Source organism: Myotis daubentonii, chromosome 18, assembly GCF_963259705.1.
Source record: "Myotis daubentonii chromosome 18, mMyoDau2.1, whole genome shotgun sequence".
Taxonomy (NCBI): domain Eukaryota; kingdom Metazoa; phylum Chordata; class Mammalia; order Chiroptera; family Vespertilionidae; genus Myotis; species Myotis daubentonii.
Window position 1 is genome coordinate 32,525,908 of NC_081857.1, and position 18,269 is coordinate 32,544,176.

The 18,269-nt window shown below is 42.9% G+C and overlaps 2 protein-coding genes across 2 annotated transcripts in view; both read right to left on the bottom strand.

Moving 5' to 3' along the window:
* Positions 1–18,269, bottom strand: part of S100A8 (S100 calcium binding protein A8) — a 238,774-nt gene that overhangs the window by 104,352 nt on the left and 116,153 nt on the right. The window lies entirely within an intron of this gene.
* SPAG17 (sperm associated antigen 17) overlaps positions 7,482–18,269 on the bottom strand; it is a 131,297-nt gene continuing 120,509 nt past the window's right edge. Inside the window, 6 exon segments of the mRNA XM_059675513.1 lie at positions 7,482–7,590; positions 7,686–7,701; positions 9,354–9,510; positions 13,149–13,209; positions 15,478–15,662; positions 16,958–17,094. Coding sequence (XP_059531496.1) covers positions 7,482–7,590; positions 7,686–7,701; positions 9,354–9,510; positions 13,149–13,209; positions 15,478–15,662; positions 16,958–17,094 — 665 coding nt within the window.

Genomic DNA, 18,269 nt, shown 5'->3' on the forward strand with positions numbered 1-18,269 from the left:
CACGAAGGACTCTGGCATTTGGGGGTCGCACTGAAGGGGAAGCATTTTCTCTGGTGTCCTGGTGCGGAGAGTCTGAGCAGAGAGGGAGGTCAGGTTCCTGCAGCGCAGGGTTTCCCTCCCTTGCCCTGAAGTGGTGGCAGGGAGGAAAGCGCTGGCCTGTGGCCCCAGATAAGGAGGGGGCGCAGCCTGCCTGCCGGGTTTGAAAGTTAAGCTCTAAGCACCACAGAGGCTCTTGCCGTGACTAGGAATGGAACCGAGGCTGTTGTGTACTAACCACTATAGAATCATGGCAGCTAAACCCACAGTGGTGGGTCTGTCTTGTTCTGAGTTTTGACATAAAGGCATTCCACCTAGTGAGCTTTGTTCTTGAACTGCAGGCACTCTTCTTTCCTGCTCGCTCTGTTTTCCCTTTTCTTCCTCTCAATTCTGATAAAATAGAACCCCCTAGCAATTCCCATGTCCCTACATACAGCCCTAGCCTCTGCCCCGACCTCTAGTAAGGCTGCCTGTCCTTGATCCATGTCTCCCCCGCACTTTACCGCCTCTTCGCATTTGCCCCCTTTGAGACCCCCCCCCATCATCTTTCTGGCCCTCGCTGAACCAACAGCAGCCAGTGGCGCAGATGGTGGGGTGCAGCCGAAGTCAAGTAAAGGGGAAGAATAATTGCCGGAGACCAGGGCCTTTCAACTTCCCCTGGGGCCACTTGGCTCAGGCCCAGGGGTTCGCAGGCCCTGCATCTCCAGGGCAATGACATCTGAGGCGGGGATGGAGCAAGGCCTTGGAGACCATTTGGATGCCCCATTGTATTCGGAATTGTCCAATGCACCGGTTTGGTTTCAAAAGTCAAAGGTAGGCTAGTGGTTCGAGTCCACCCAGGGGATCCCTGTTGAAATTTCAGAAAGCAAAATCATTTCTTTCTCCACTGCCCTTTTTCTATCAGCCCTTAAGAGGAGGGGCCCTCCTGCTGTAATCTTTATTCTTGTACACATAGTTTGGACACTTGTTAAAACAATTCCGTAGGGTAGCATCCCCAAAGAGTTGTAGCATTTACATGCTTTTCTATAGGATTCTATTTTCTCTCCTTTCATTGACTTATTACATAACACTCTTTATTTTGTGGTCCAGCATTTAAAAATCAGCTAATGTAATCCATTACATCAGCAGACTTTAAAACATACATCATACGATCATACCAATAGATGCAGAAAATCATTTGACAAAATCCAAAACCCAATCATGATAAAACTCCCAGCAAACTGGGAAGAAAGGGGAACTTCCTCAACTTAATAAACACTATCAACAGAAATCTTCCAGCTAATATCATACTAAATAATTAGAAACACAAAGTATTTTCACTAAGATCAGGTTCAAGGCAAAGATATGCACTCTTGCCATTTCTTTTCAATATTGTACTAAAGTCTTTGCTGATGTAAGGAGGCAAAAAAAAAGTTACACAGATTGGAAAGAAAGAAATAAAACTGCCTTTGTTTACAGACGACATGATTATATTCTACATATAAAAATCTGAAAATATCAACAAAAACAGCCTGGAGCTAATAAGTGATCACAGCAAGGCTGCCAAATACAAAGGTAATATACAAAAGTCAATTGTTTTTTCATATAACAGCAATGAACAAGTGGAATTTGAAATTAAGAATGCAATTATACCAGCGATTCCCAAAGTGGGCGCTACCGCCCCCTGGTGGGCGCTGCAGCGATCCAGGGGGGCGGTGATGGTCACAGGTGCATTTGTTTTAACTTTTTTTGTATTACCTTTCTATTCTGAGTTCAATAAATAGTTTCATAATTTCAAACTTCAATGTTTCTAATTTACACCTTTCTTTACTATATTTTACGAAAAAGGTAGAAACATTAATACATATATCTTTCTGTTTAATTGCTATTAAAATTAAAAAAAAATTAATTTCCAGGGGGCGCTGAGTAATATTTTTTCTGGAAAGGGGGCGGTAGGCCAAATAAGTTTGGGAACCACTGAATTATACTAACACCCCCCAAAATGAAATATTTAGGTATAAATCTAACACAGTGTACAAGATCTACATGAGAAAAACTATAAAATTCTAGTGAACAAACTTAGAGAAAAAATTAATGGGGAGATATTCCATGTTCATGGATAGGAGGACAATCTTGTCAGGATGTCAGTTCTTCCCACTTGAGCTATTCATCCAAACAGTCTCTATCAAAATTCCACCAAGTTATATGTGGATATTGACAAACAGGTTCTAAAGTTTATATGGAGAGGCAAAAAATAAAAATAAAAAAATGACCAATACATTAAAGAACGTCGGACAATGACACTATCCAACTTCAAGACCCACTATATAGCTACAGTAATTGAGACATAGATCAATGGAGCACAATGAGGGGCCCATAAGTAGATTCACATAAATATAGTCACTTGATGTTTGACAGAGGAGTAAAGATAATAAAATGGAGCAAAGATATTCTTTTCAACTAATGGTCTTGGACATTCATATGCCAACAAAATGAATCGACACAGACACTATGCCTTTACAAAAATCAAATTAAGATGGAACACATACCTAAATGTCAACTAAAAAAGTATAAAACTCTTAGAAAATAACATAGGAGCATATCTAGATGACCTTGCATATGGTGATGACTTTTTTGATACAATGACAAGGGCATGTCTCATTATTCTCCTCAGCTTGACTAAACTTTAGACAGGGTTTTTCCTTATAGTTAGGTCCCTGACTTTTCTTTAATTACAGTATTTACTTTAGAATACTTTTAAATTGTTCCTTCACCCCTAGAGATGTAATAGTTTTATAACCTAGGACCTGGGGACATCTCTTTGAAATGTAGTCATCAAGGAAGAGAAGCCCCTGTCTCCCAGTGTCTGTGAGAGAGTAAGAACCTAACTTCATTGGGCACATTGCCTCAACTCCTAAAATATCTCCCATCAGGAAGGAAAGATAATGTTTACTTTCCTTTGAGTAAAGCCAATTAACAAGCACAAATGACCTATGAGTCCCCCAGGCTCCCTCTTAAAAACTGTCCTTACCCCTTGTTTCATAGAATCAGGTATCCAGAAGTGGTCTGTGTTTTCTCCCCTATTGCTGGAGATATTATCAGAATAAAATCCATTTCTGTTTGCTCACTTTGAGCAAATTTTTCTTTAAGAGCTCCTATATATACTAGCTTTCTGATACTAGGTGAATTGATAAACTTTTGTTTTCATCTCATTTGTACAATGAAAGGAATCTGACAGAACTTGAAATAAATGAAACAATGCATGTCAGACCATGTGACATTAACACATTATACACTGAATAAATATTTCCTTAGCACTCTTTCTTTATCAAGAGAATACATTCTAAGAGCCCACTCACTGATTTTTCTGGCACTGATCTTTGGTGTCAACACAGATGAGCCTATCAAGTGTATTGAGGAATGTGGGTGCCCCTTATTGTATCTCTGCTTCCCTAATCATTAATCCAAAATATCTTGTTGCCTCTCTCTACCATGATGATAATATGAATGTTGAAATTAAATCCCTAGAGTCTACAAAGCAAAAGAAGTGCCCGAGTGAGAAACTACACCAGCCTTCAAAAGTTTTACTTATAATGGTGGTTGATTAAAATAATAGAAAAAAATAAAAATTATGTAAGGCAGAATTAAGTGAGAGCTATGATAGAAGTATAACTACAGAATGATAAAATGAAAATTATCAGCCTACTACTTTTGAAAGGCAGTAAAATGTTGGGAAAGATTTCTAATCCATTATTTAACTTAAAAATAATGAGTTTAATTAAAACAATTCTCAGGCTCTGGTGTCTGAGTTTCTCATAGTAGGAAAGTCTATCCTAGAATCAAGGACAACTGGTCCCTGAATATTTCTTCTCAAATGTTGCCTGACTCTCTTCTGTCCTCTAGTGGGCATCTGTAGAATTATTTCAATTGTCCCAAACCCTTCATTTCAGGTTTAAGAATATTAAAAACATTCTGTAGGCAAAAGAATTATAGAGAAAATAATTTAATGTTCTCTGAAAATATCATAAAAGTGAATCTTACCTCAAATTGGCTTCTAAATTTATCCTGGGTTCTGTGTTGGTTTGACCAGCTAGCTGCCTTGTTAAATTCTAGAGGCAAAATGATGAGTAAGAAGGGATTAAAAAAAGCAGCAAACATTATTGAGGACTTGCTGTGCATCAGAGACTGTGTTAAATGTTCCACATGCATTATTTCATTAAAGCCTCACAAGAAACTGTGAGGGGTGTGTATCTATCTATCTAGATAGATAATATCCTCCTGAGTGGTAGGATGGTTAAGTGCATGTTCAAGATCACACAGCTAGCCCGTGAAATATTTGAAATATCGCTCAACTATCTAATTCAAAAGCCCTTACACTTAGCAACTATGCATTCTTCTCTATCTATGAAACACACTATGAATAAAATTTCTCAGGTAGCAATGAATTGTATCCAAGAGCCCAAATATTATCATTCCTTTGCCTTATATTGCCACCACATTTGTTATACACTATCAAGATTCTTCTAAAAGTATCTAAAGAGGTAATGCCACTTCTTCACATTTATAATTCAACATACCTCACTCTGGCTCTGGCTTCAAACTGAAAATATTTTTAAGGTTACCAATGACCTTGTCATTGAAACATCATGCTCTATGTGGATTTCTGCTGATCCTTACTGAAACTCCCAAGATCATTAAACCCCAAAGGCCACTAACTCCTTTTTCAGAATGGTTGTTCTTCTAACATCCATTCCGTTATTTCATATTGCTTTTCCTTCGTCGTCATCGTCTCCCTCCTCCCCTTTTCCTCCTGATCCTCAGCTTCATCTCAGTAAAGCTTTTTGGTTTATTTTGTTGTTGTTGTTTTTCCTATTTTTTAATATGTTATTATTTATTTATTTATTTATTTATTTATTTATTTATTTATATTTTTTGGTTTATTTTTTAGACTCAAATCCTCTACTTAAATTCAGGATGAAGAAACTTTTTAGCCTCATTCTGGTTTTCTGTTCATTCTCATAGATTAAAAGGTAAAAATGTAGCCCTGGCTATTGTAGCTCAGAGGTGGAGCATCGGCCCTGGAATGGAAGTAGCACCTTTTAGAGGTTCCTTGGAGCTGCCCTACCCAGGTGTCCACGTCCATTCTTGCTGGAAGCCAGGACACTTAGTCTCCTCCCTGAAAATTAAAAAGAAAAGAAGGACCAAGGATGCCTTTGCATGCAGTGTGCCACTCTGTTGGCACATCTTTATTAAACTGGGTCAAGCGCTTTGGTGGTTTTCCCATCGGGCCCTCCGGGTGCAGTGTTCCGGGATGAAGGAGTGTGTCGTGGTGACTTCTGTCCTTTGTCCTCGTCTGTGTAGGCTGAGAGGGTCATGGAGGCAGTTGAACTATACCGAGAAGAAACTGCAAAAGTGAAAGCACACAAAGCCATCTGTAAAGCTGCAGGGAAAGAGGTAAGAGAGCCCCTGACGGTACGCTCTGGGAGACATTTATAGGTAGAGAATTCCTGAGAGGAAAACCATTGTTCAGGACTTACTAACTCAGGTCAGGACATGAGAGAAATGTAGTAGAATTCGTTCTCATTCAAACAGAAAGAGCGAATTGAGGAAGTGGGGGGTGGGGGAAGCTTGGTCTTAATAAACGGGAAGGAGAGCAAAGTGAGATTATTGTACTGAGTAGACACTCACACTCCTACTTTGGTTCGGAGGCAGGGTGACCATGTCAGATTTCTGGTGAAACCTGTTGCCCAAACTCACTCATAAGCACTATCGAAACTGAGAGGCCTGATGGGTCTTTACATTCACTCTTTCAATTTTTAGGGTCACTGTTTTCTCTTATAGAAATGTAAATACTGTTATCTCCCTGCCTGTGACAAGCACTATCAAAGTCTCATTTTTTAAGGACTGGATTTAATAATTTTCTTCTTAGTTTCCTCTCCCCACCAACCCCATCCTAGTGGCTTACGGAATGTCTCCATAGAGTACAACGTCTAAGTCTCTCCATGGTCAATCAGAGGTTACTCTCAGGGGTGAGGAAGGAGGTAATACTTTGTCGTTAAAAATCCCTCTTGAAGGTTGGTGTCCTCTAGATATGACTCATAAACAAAAACTCTTTGGGATCCTCACTTTTGAGCCCCATTTCTTCATTTGTAAAGTGGAGAAAATAGTATCTATCTTAGAGGTAGTATTAGGTAGGATTAGATATGATAATGTATCTACACTAATAAAAGACAAACATGCAAATTGACCATACCTCTGCTATGCCTTAAGCCACGCCCACCAGCCAATCAGAGCAACTATATGCAAATTAACCCAACCAAGATGGTGGCCAGTAGCCACGGAGCTGGAGCAAGCAGGAGGCTTGGTTGCCCCGATGATGGAGGAAGCCAAGCTTCCCACCTGCTGTAGCAGCTCTGAGCTCCACTCAAAGCAACAAACTTTCAATTATAGAAGGTAAATAAACCCCAGATACCTGCTTTTAGCCAGCCATGGCCACAGAACTGGAGCGAGCAGGAGTGGGTTGCCCCTGGCGATGGAGGAAGCCAAGCTTCCCTCCCACCCGCCCTGGCTGGCTCTGGGCTCCTCTCAAGGCTACAAAGTTTCAATTATAGAAGGTAAATAAATCCCAGAATAAAAAAAGAAAAAAAGGGGAGGCTGGGAGCTTCCGTCCCTGGGGGGGCTTGGCCAGCCTGAAAACGGCCCTCAGCCCCTCACCCAGACTGGCCAGGCATCCCAGTGGGGACCCCTACCCTGAAGGGGGTGTGACCAGCCTGCAAACACCCATTAGCTCCTCACCCAGGCTGGCCAGGCACCCCAGCGGGACCCCCACCCTGATCCAGGACACCCTTCAGGGCAAACCAGCCGGCCCCCACCCATGCACCAGGCCTCTATCCTATATAATAAAAGGGTAATATGCAAACTGACCCTAACAGCAGAACGACTGGGAATGACTGGTCACTATGATGCAGGAGCTGCCCCCGGTGGTCAGTGCGCTCCCACAGGGGGAAAGCCAGGCTGACAGCTGCCAGTACAGTGGTGGTGGTGGGAGCCTCTCCAGCCTCCTCAGCAGCGCTAAGAATGTCCAACTGCAGCTTAGGCCTGCTCCCCGCTGGCAAGTGGACATCCCCCGAGGGCTGCTGGGCTGCCAAAGGGATGTCTGACTGCCAGCTTGGGCCCGATCCCCCAGGCAGCAGGCCTAAGCCAGTAGGTGGACATCCTCCGAGGGGTCCCAGACTGCAAGATGTCATGGGCCGGGCTGAGGGGACCCCCCCCCCCAAGTGCACAGATTTTTGCGCACCGGGCCTCTGGTATAAAATAATAGCTATTGTAGTTATTAGAAACTAGTATTTTCATTCCAGCAGGCTAAATGGCTCATTGGTTTCTGACTGTAAAGAGAACAAACTTTAGGTCTAAGGCCTCAGAGTCGAATGGTTGAAAATCAGATTCCCATTTAGTACTTACTGGACCTACTGTGGGCAGACTTTAGGGGCCAGGACAACTCCAACATCCGAGGAAGGAACTGCAGATGTCCTCTGGACCAAGGGCTTTTCCTTTCCCTGGGGAAAACCTTCGAGTCTCTTATCATAATTGACACTTGTTAAAACTGGTATAATATTCATTAAGGACTATGATTTTTCATGGTCAAATGATTTATATTCACAAACTCTAACATTTCAGAATTTGAACCTCTTCTCTAGCTCCATTAGCTCAATTTTAGGTACTTTTCTGTTTAATGCAAGTTTTACATGCTCAGGCTTAGGGATGAAGGATGTATACTGACCGCTTGGAATTTCTTCTGTTCCCCCTAGTGTTGCTCTGCCCCTCTAGAGTAGCCATCAATCACCATAACCAGGCCCCCAAACCACATCAGTATACAATTTTATGGTTTTTGGAGCAGAGGGGTCCAGAGGGGTGTAAACTATCACTGTCTTTGGAAGTAGGTTAAAGATCTAATAAAATCCCTTTCCACCATTTTTCTGTGCCTGGCAGTTGGTCTTTAATCTATAAGCAAGGAAATAGAGAACTTTTATTAGCACAAGTGCTAAATGCTCTAATGGCTGTGATCAGCAGCAGGGATTCTTTCTCCTGCTCCCTAAACAGACCCCACATTTCTATTCCTTTCCCATACCTTCATTCGTCACCTCTTTATAGGTGATGCATAAAATTATGTCTCCAGATCTGACTCCAACTGAAATCCAGTTCTGTATATCCATGATTCATTATCTGAGCCCACAACCTTGGAGTTGAACTCATGTCCTCTTCCTTCTATCAATGGGTTCCACCTCAGATTTTACAGCTCTCTTTGCCAAATGTCCTTCATCATGTCTCTCTTCCACATGACTACTGTTGTCATACTGTAGTTCTTGTCCTTATACTTGGCTTATTGACGTAGCTTTCTGATAGCTCTTTGCATATCCAGCCACTCTTCTTAAACATATTTTGTGCAACTGGATTAATTTTTATAAAGACATGCTAATTATGTCCCCACGGCATCAGAAATCTTTAATGATTCACTGTTGCTTATTTAATAAAGTTTAAGCCAAGGATTCAAATTCTTCTACAATTTGATTCCAACCAACTTTCCTATTATACTTCCTAATACTCCCCAAACTCTTAACAAACTCCCTGATAACTCTCCCAAACACCTGGAGCTTTCCTATTGCTATGGGCTTATTTTTTCTTTCTAGTTTAAATCTTTCATCAAAAGCTTTTGCATTCTATAAGACTCAAATATCAGATATATAACACAAGAATATATATGTGTGTGTGTATATATATATATGTATATACATATATATATAAAAAACTATAGCACAAAGTAGTATATTATTCATGTCATTGGAATACAAAAAATATAGAAATCAGGTATGAAGGCTTTCTGCTACTAGTGTATATGTCTTTTGAGATAGAGTCCAATTTTCATTTTCATATATGAAAAATATTTCATATAGTACCTTGCATATAATAGGTACTCAATATCCATATGATATCTACATGCGAGACATTAATATGAGGTATATATGCGTAATTCAGTGAATACCCATTCAACCTTTATAATAAAGAAGGTATCTCCTGTCTCTCAACAACATTATAAGTTTTTCTTGATGACAAACACTTGCTTTTTTTTAAAAAAAAAATTGGTAGTCCATCACAGCTAATAACATTGGCATTAATTCATCTTGCAATGACTGTACTGGTGCTGTGTGTTAGGCACTTTGCTTGGAATTAATGAAGCTATGGAGTGTGGGTGTGAGTAGGTTAGAAAATACCCTTTTGACTTCTGCGTTCTCCTGGCCCAAATGCAATTTTTGCACTATGCACGACAATTCAAACTCAACTTTAAAGGATATTCGCTTCCACAGGTAAGAACAGGACGTCATGCTCAGTCATGATCTCAATATAGTGAAAGATGTGTGTCGATCCCTTGGTGCTGTCCTCACCCATAACCATGGCAAATAGCTCCACTTTCAGTTCTACCTGCAAGCCAGATGCCACCTGTGAGACACAATGGAGCTTTAGAATCAGATAGATTTGAGTTCAAATCCTGGATTTCACACCAAATTGGGCAAGTTACTGAAACTAATCTGGGTTCCTCACCTATAAATTAAGCACAAATGAATGCTTACTGTTACAGCATTTAGAAGAAGTACTTCATGGATTAGTGAGGCAGGATTCCATTGAGTAAATGGGACCCAAGATAAGTTGTTGAAGAAAACCAGGTGCTATTAAGAAAAGGCATAAGGATAACTGCCAGGGCCCCAAAGGCGATACCAAAGGCAAACTTTTATAGTGCCCCTAACTGTGCTAGTTCTTGAATGTCAGTAGTGGGTTTCTATTCCTTGGCATCCTTGCAGATTAGATTTAAGACAAATATAAATAATCTGAGAGACTGAGTGAAACCTACCACTGTCCTGCCTCTTGATTTCTACCTTATGTAGGACCTGTGATGTGACAAAGCCAGTAGAGGGAGACAGAATTCCTTTAAATGCTGAACTGCCTAGGTCTGAAAGCTACAGGGAAGAGGTCTGTCCCCACCAAGAAGAAACCTGATACACAAGGAAGAAGCAACAGGGAGGAATGGGCTTCAAGAAACAGGGAGGAATGGGCTCCTCGCCTTGTTCCTTGAAAAGAACACCAGCCAGGAAACAGAGTTGTTTGTGTTTCTAAGCTGCCTCTCCGGGGGGTGGGTTCAAAAGCAGACTTGACAACAGTTATCTGGAAAAAATACGTCCACAAGGAAAACAATTTGATACAAATAATTTTCCCCTCCATTTTGTTTTAAGAAATAATAGAATTGAAGGACTTTTCAGTTTTTTTTCAACAATGTGTAAGGCACATCCTGGCGGGGATCCAAGAGCTCTGTTTCTGAGAATCAGCCCTGGGCCCTCCAAGCCCAACAATCAACGGGGCTCGGGGGGAGGACATCCTGCACGCGGGGCTGGAGTGCAGCACCATACAGGTCTGCCCAGGCTTTGAGCACATTCGTTTAGTGTTGGCAACCGACCAAGCTGAGCAGTGGCCAGATTTACATATGGATAAGTCTACAGATTATATATTTGCCAGAGCCAAAACCTACTGTCAAAAAGAAAAGAAGAAAAAAAAAAACACCTAACAGTATAGAATGAGCTTTAAAGAATATACTCTGGATTTTAGTATCTATAAAGGTCTATCCCACAGGCATGCTAGCATTTGGCATAATCCCTCTTGAAGTGAAAAAATCTGCTAACTTCCCAGAGCGGTGGAAGGAGAGCTTGCTTTGGTTTTGGTTTTTGCCTTACGTTGTGAAGATTCTGAAATCTTGACACAGTACAATGATAAGTTGTTTGGGAGAGAGACTCATGAATTAGGGGATCTAACCCCAAAATGCATTTCTGCTTGGAATTGGGACTGCATAGTACTGCTTCACAGATCGGAAGATATTAGAGCTGGAAGAGCGTGAAGACATGGTCTGGTCTGCGCTTCTACAGCCGAGGAAAACAAGGTGCTCAGGATTAATTAGCCAACATGGCTCAGCTGCTTGGTCCCACAGCTGCAACAAGAAGCCAGGTGACTGGGCACTGAACCAAGGCAACCCCTCACTGAACCAAGCTGACTCTTCTCTGTCAACACATAACATCTCGGACTCAGTGACCCCTGCGTGCTGGTCATGGGACTGGATGCCCTTTCTCAGTGTTTCCATGAGCCTGGGCATGGCCCCACCTGTGACAAAGGGTTCATGCATCCACCAGACTTGCTCACTTCATTCTGTCCTCAAGGACACATCTTCTGGGTGCTCACTATGTGCTCGGCTGTGAGCTCCTTCCCTGTCTTACTCGTTTTATCACCCCCTGTAGCCTGGCACACAGTGGCTTGTGGGAGGAACTGTTTGTTGGGTGAAATGAAAGGATTGTTAAAGCAGCAGGATGGTGCACTGACCAAGAAATAAGTGTTAAGATTTACAAATGTGATGTTACTATATTTGAGACAAACTTGAGTTTATGTCACACTAAAGTTCTGAAACTATAGAGTAAGTGGTGATATGCAAGTTTTATACTAAACATCCTATTTTGGGGGTTATATCAAATAAAGTCAGAATAGGTTGACATTTTAACATTTGTATTTTCAGAGATCTTTGGAGAAATGAGGCAGCTGATGAATTTAATATATACTGTTTCTTAGTATCCTATCTAATAAAAGAGAAAAATGGTAATTGGCGTACGACGATACCCTTTTCATTGGCTAATCAGGGCTATATGCAAATTAACTGCCAACTAAGATTGGCAGTTAACTGCCAACAAGATGGCGGTTAATTTGCATATGTAGGCACAATGCAGGGAGGCGGAAGGGAAAGCAGGAAGAAGCCCCCTGCCACTGACAGTGATCAGAAACCCAGGGGGGAGCTAAGAGCTGGGGGGAATTAGGTGCCTTTGCCGCCCTGGCCAGTGATAGCAGGAAGTAGGGGTGGAGCCAGCGATGGGAGCTGGGCACGGTCGAAGCTGGCAGTCCCGGGAGCTAGGGGTCCCTTGCCTGGGCCTAAAGCGGAGCCCACAATCGCGGGGCCGCTGCAGCTGCGGGTCCCCGCTGCCCGGGCCGGACGCCTCAGCCAGAGGCGTTAGGCCTGGGCAGGGGCGGAGCCTGCAATCGTGGGGAGCTGGGGGTCCCCTGCCCAGGCCTGACACCTCTGCCGGAGGCCTCAGGCCTGGTCAAGGGGCCGATCCGGTGATTGGTGATCGGAGGGTGATGAGGGTCAACTCCTCTGGCCGAGGCATCAGGCCTGGGCAGGGGGCTGAGCCGAGGATTCGGGGGATATGATGGTCCCCTTGCCCAGGCCTGAAGCCTGGGTCACAGGCGTCAGGCTTGGGCGGGGGGTGGAGCAAGCGATCAGAGGGAGATGGGGGTCCCCTGCCCAGGCATGATTCCTGGGCCAGAGGCCTCAGGCCTAGGCGGGGGCCAGAGCCAGTGATCAGGGGGAGATGGGGGTCCCCTGTCCAAGCCTGACACCTCTGGCGGAGGCGTCAGGCCTGGGCAAGGGGCCGATCCTGCGATTGGAGGGTGATGGGGGTCAACACCTGAGGGCTCCCAGTATGTGAGAGGGGGCAGGCTGGGCTGAGGGACACTCCCCCCCCCACACACCCAGTGCACGAATTTCGTGCACCGGGCCCCTAGTATTAAATAATATACTTAACATCCTTAATAATATTCTCTGGCAAACACCAAGAGAACAAATCAGATTTACACAGAATTATAAGACTGGAATATTTCTTTTTCCAAAGGATTTTTCACTGCAGAAGGATTTGTCACAGGATATAGTTAGGTAATCAACTTCCCAAATGCATGTTAAATCATGTTTAATTATTACAGATATATTTTTCATACAACCATACATAACTGTAGTACTGGGCGAACTTCAGAAATGTTTCCATAGCTCAAAGTTTAACTTTGTTTACACACAGGATCTGTCTCGTGGTTATTACATGAAGTAAGTGACATCAAGCCACATACTGCACCAATGCCAGGAATCTTTTGCTTATGATACTAAAAAATTAGACTTCAGCATGGTTTAAATGGAATGGGGAGAAGGACTTCACTGGAAACATATCTGCATTCATATAGAAACACACTGACACACACAACAGGCAACACGTGGGACTTACAGGCCCAGGTTTGTAGGTCACTTTCAGTCCTGTGCTGGGTGGCGGCTGCTTTACCCTGAACCTACGGGCCAAGAGATGGGAATAAATTTATGCCATAATGAAAACCACGAACAATGAATGAACCTGGGTATTAAAAATCAGGAAGGTGTTAATATTCACGCTGTAGGGGCATGGGGTCCACACCATTGGAAAATCAACCCAATATTCAATTGGGAGAAGATTCTGGGGCCCGTTTCACAAGCGCCCTTCCAACAGCTGTCATCAGCGTCAAGCAGGCTCCTAGCCCAGCTCCAGCCCTGCCGAGCAGCCAGGCCAGGCAGAGCCGTGAGTGTTTGGTTATGTGTGCATTGCAGTGTGGCCGCCAGCGTGAACACAATGCTGACCGTCAGATTGTTAAGCTGAAGAATAAAGGTCTGGGGAGTGCAGTGGAGCGTGGGAGCCAGTCTCACTCTGTTGTGCATGGGGTTTGATCTTTGGGGAGAGGAGATACAGGCAAGTTGGAGAAGTTGAGAAGCCCTGTGCTCACACATGGGGCCTTTCCCTTCTTGTGGTTTGTGGGTTCTGCCTGAAGGTTGAAGGCCTGGAGTAAATTAAAATGCTGAGGAAAGCCCACCTCCACACCAACCCTAACCCTGCTCCAGTGACCCTCAACTCTGCTGCCTGCCCTGTAGTGGCTAAATTTACTCCCCTGAGGAATGAACTCTCTAAAGCTAAAGTTCTGTACTGAACAGACAGGATCAGTGGTTATTACATGAAGTAAGGACATCAAGTTTATTAGTTTGAGGTTGACTATCCCTCCCCACCTACTTGTTGGCCATAACCTAAACAACCAATAACATCTGGTGGCCTGGGTCCTCCTCAGTCTGTTTCTGAGGAAGCAAACGTAATTCCTGAAGTGGGGGTTGGCCTCAACTGAAATGGGACTGCGATCTTTGAAACCCATGCTCCTGTTGCTCTGCTGCATATATTGTCGAACCTGAGTCCAGAATCACAACCATTTTTGAAGGACTTGTCACTTACACTGAGAAAAACTTGGCAATTGGAACAAACATTTATTCCATACTTATTGGGGAAATTCTCCACATTATGCTTAAGATAAAGTAAAAATGGGATAGAGGTAATTTTGTAGTTGGGAGTTGTCTTGGTATAGAACTCTCCCATGCAGCAGTGACAACAGCTGTGTGGATCCAGTGAGTTGCCTGCAAGAACTAGTTGGTACTCAGGAGATCTGAGACTTCACCTTACTCTCCAGCCTACAAGGACCTTAAAACAAGTCACAAAAGAGACTGCTCGGCGATTGGTGCATAATGCAGCATGCAGATGATGCTTTATTGAGTTGTACACTTGAAACCTGTATGGTTTGGTGAACCAGTGTCATCCCAATAAATTCAATTATTTAAAAAAACACATGAGTTACTCAGTTTGTTCTACTGGCATAGTCTCTACAAGCTCTGAAATTCTATTGGTCTTGAATTGGAAAGGAGGGACTGACTCTTCCTTGTCACTGAATACCAGATGCAGTGTATTTTCAACTGGGAGTACAAACTGTGAGTTAAAATATTTGTTATCAATTCCAAGTCAGAACTTCAGAGCCAAAATGACCCTAATGCAGTGATGGCGAACCTTTTGAGCTCGGCGTGTCAGCATTTTGAAAAACCTTAACTTAACTCTGGTGCCGTGTCACATATAGAAAGTTTTTGATATTTGCAACCATAGTAAAACAAAGATTTATATTTTTGATATTTATTTTATATATGTAAATGCCATTTAACAAAGAAAAATCAACCAAAAAAATGAGTTCGCGTGTCACCTCTGACACGCGTGTCATAGGTTCGTCATCACTGCCCTAACGGTTCAGGTTATATTTTTCTCTTTTTGCTTCAACTATGCAAAGGAATGTAATTAAAATCATTTTTAGATCATAAAGTTAAAACATATCAGCTATCACAGTTGGTGGTAGATTCGAGAAATAATTTGAGAAGTAGACCTTCAAATTATGTGTTAATTATTGTTAACACTTGTACAGCCCCTCACCTCCCTTTTTTTTCTAGAGCTGATCAGGCCTAGAGTTGCTTCTACCAAAGTATGAATAATGATTAATGGGAGGGCAAAGAAGTACCGACTAATACTTGAGGCTTGAGGCTTAATGAATACTGATTTTTCTGAAGAATAAATGAATCAATGAATGGGAGAATTAGCGGATGAATGATGTGAAAATCCAAGAGAGTATAATTACAGTTCAATTCAAGAAACATTCACTGATGCAGGTATTCAAAAACAAGCCACAGAGTAGAAGGTGACTGAGCAGACGCGGGTGCCTAGGCCTTACCTGCAGAAGTCCACGCCAGTGTTCTTGAGCTTGACACTGGTTTCATAGGTGTGCCCTTCTCGAAGCACTCCAAACTTCACTGATGGAGGGAGAAGATGGAATCCGTAAGGGGATGAATGTGGGTTCTTAATGGCAGCCGAAGCAATGGAGGATGTTCTCACTCTTCCTCCAGAAGGATCTTGCGCCTTTGCATTAAGGAAAAAGTAACAACATGAAATAAAATGGTTCTATTAGTATTTTGAGTTCCCAGGATGAGATAAAGGCTCTGTCTCCAGAGAAAATGCTGCTTGTCTTGAGAGGAAAGGAACATTTACTGTCTCATGTAATCCTTGAGCAACCCCATGTGAGGGAGTATTTTAGGCTTTGGTTTGAGGCTAGAGAAGCTCATGTTTGAAAAATTTGCTCAAGTGGTAAGTGGCAAAGTCTGACACTCAAGTCTGCCTGAGTCCAAAGTGTGTGCTCTTCCCTCTGTGCCCATGAGGACCGAACGCTCCTCTGTGCCCGTGAGGACCGGATGCTAGCTCCCATTGGAATCAACTCCAGGACTCACTCATACTCCAATTGTTGACTTCATCCCCAGAGTTTCTCATCCGTAAATGTGGGGTGGGGTCATGACCTTGCATTTATAACAAGGTCTCAGGTGTTGCCAGTGCTGCTGGGTCAGGTGATCACACTTTGGGAACCACCGCCCTATGCACTTGGTATTCCTCAGATCTGCAGCACTGACCTCACCTGGGAGCTTGTCAGAGCTGCAGAATCCCAGGCTGCCACACCAGTGAGTCCAAATCTGTATTTTGACAAGATCTTTAGGTAATTCGTGTGCACATTTAAGTTTGAGAAGCACTCCCATCACATCAATTATATACATTGTGACAGATTCTGTGATGGCAACTGGCACAGGGTGCCATGAAAGTATAGAAGGATAACATCAAAACCTGTCTGATGGGCTCAAGGAAGGCTTCCAGCAGAGCTGATGTGGACTCTTCATCTCTGAGGCTCTAAAGGAAGGAAGGAGTTGGATGCTTTTAAAGAACTAAGAACTAAAGAACGAACAACCCACAATGGCGGAAGTACAGTGAGTTTGGGGCAAGGTGATGCAAGAAGCAAACGGGGCCACACTTGTAGTCAGGCTAAGATATTGGATTTTATCCTAAGAGTCATGAGAAGTGTGGCCGATGACCCCCTTAGCCAGCAGTGTGCTGGTAACACTGGCTTCCTGAAAAGAACCTTGATTAACAGCAATTGTCAATTTCTATGATTACGAACTCCCAGCTGGGCTGATTTCAAGCTACCAATTCCTCCAGTGAGCCTATAGGAGCGAAGCACTGACTTAGTTCCTCTGTGTGTGACCTGCAGGCCTTCAAGGTGAGATGGTACGTCTAGTAAATAGCACGCAGTGGCTGGCCATCAATCACTCCAATGGGTCAGGTTTACATAAAATGCTGCTTGGCTCTGGGAAATGTGTCCCCATGTCTTTTACCTTTGTGAGAGGTAGAGACTTGGGCTTGGAACTCATCAAATAGTGAGGTATCTTCACTTTCTCCTTCCTGGCTTGTCCTTTGACATCCTGTAGCAACGACTGGGTTGGGATTTTCACGGGCAGACACAGATCTGATTCTGTTAGAGAGAAAGTTGAAATTACCACATGGACATTTTATTCAAAGACACTCGAGGTCATCCCAGGGAGTATTGAACATTGACTTGGAAAACTTTTCTTCTTTTTTAAGAGCTCATTTAAAGGAACAAGGCTCTTTAAAAAATTAATTCTAGTGTTATATCTGTACATTTTACGAAGAGATTTTACTCAATGTTGGTCCTCACACCAACTTGACGAGATGCTATTAGTATAACCTTTTCTAATTAAATCAGAAAAATCAGATTCTATGAAGCTGAGTGACTTGCCTTGATAAACTGAATTCATACTGAGATGTTCAGGGTTCTTTCCACTGAATCAGTGAGGTACAAATACAAGAAAACATTGATTCTAAAAGATTTCTTAAAACTAATGAGGACAAAATCTTGAGAATTTTTTTTGGCTCAACTCTTATATTTATAGTTCTAAAAAGTGGTAGTAATTACAGATAAATTGAGCCAGGGAAGTTAATCCTCAAGTCACCACATTTGGTGAGGAGTAAGCAAGAGTAGATGATCCACATTGCTGCATTTTTCCAAATACCCAGGCAATTGAAATCAGGATTGTATTTTAGATCATAATATTAAACATCCTTCGCAGATTCAAAAGTCATCAGGACAGGAAAGGGAAGGGACCAATATTTGAATGTCTACTATCTACAGGCAAACACCATGGGTATATTTTGCAAACAGCATCTTTGAGTTGAGGGTTATGGTAATTATAATCTTTGTGCTCTCAGCACTCTCCACATCGCCCCCCTCCATACCCACTCCTGCCACATATATTTCTGGTGCCATGACATCCCTGGACCCAGCCATTAGGATGGTACATGAGCCAGGGGAAGGCAACACAGTACCTTTACTGGAATATTCCCACTGAAGCTGACAGGGATAATCCCATGTCACTGACTGGGTTATGGACCTGGAAGAATCAGAACCTTGGACCTCTGTAGTAATAGACATAGCCTGTCCTTTGTAGAAGAGGATAAAAACAAACAGGACAAGTAGGGATAAGGCAAGATGAAGACAGGGAGGATGCCCAGAGAGACAGGCAGTCAGACACAAACACTCCTATGTGGATCAGTGGTTAGAGTGTCCTCGCACCAAAGGGTCACATGTGTGATTCCCCATTCAGGGCACATACCTGGATTGCAGGCTCT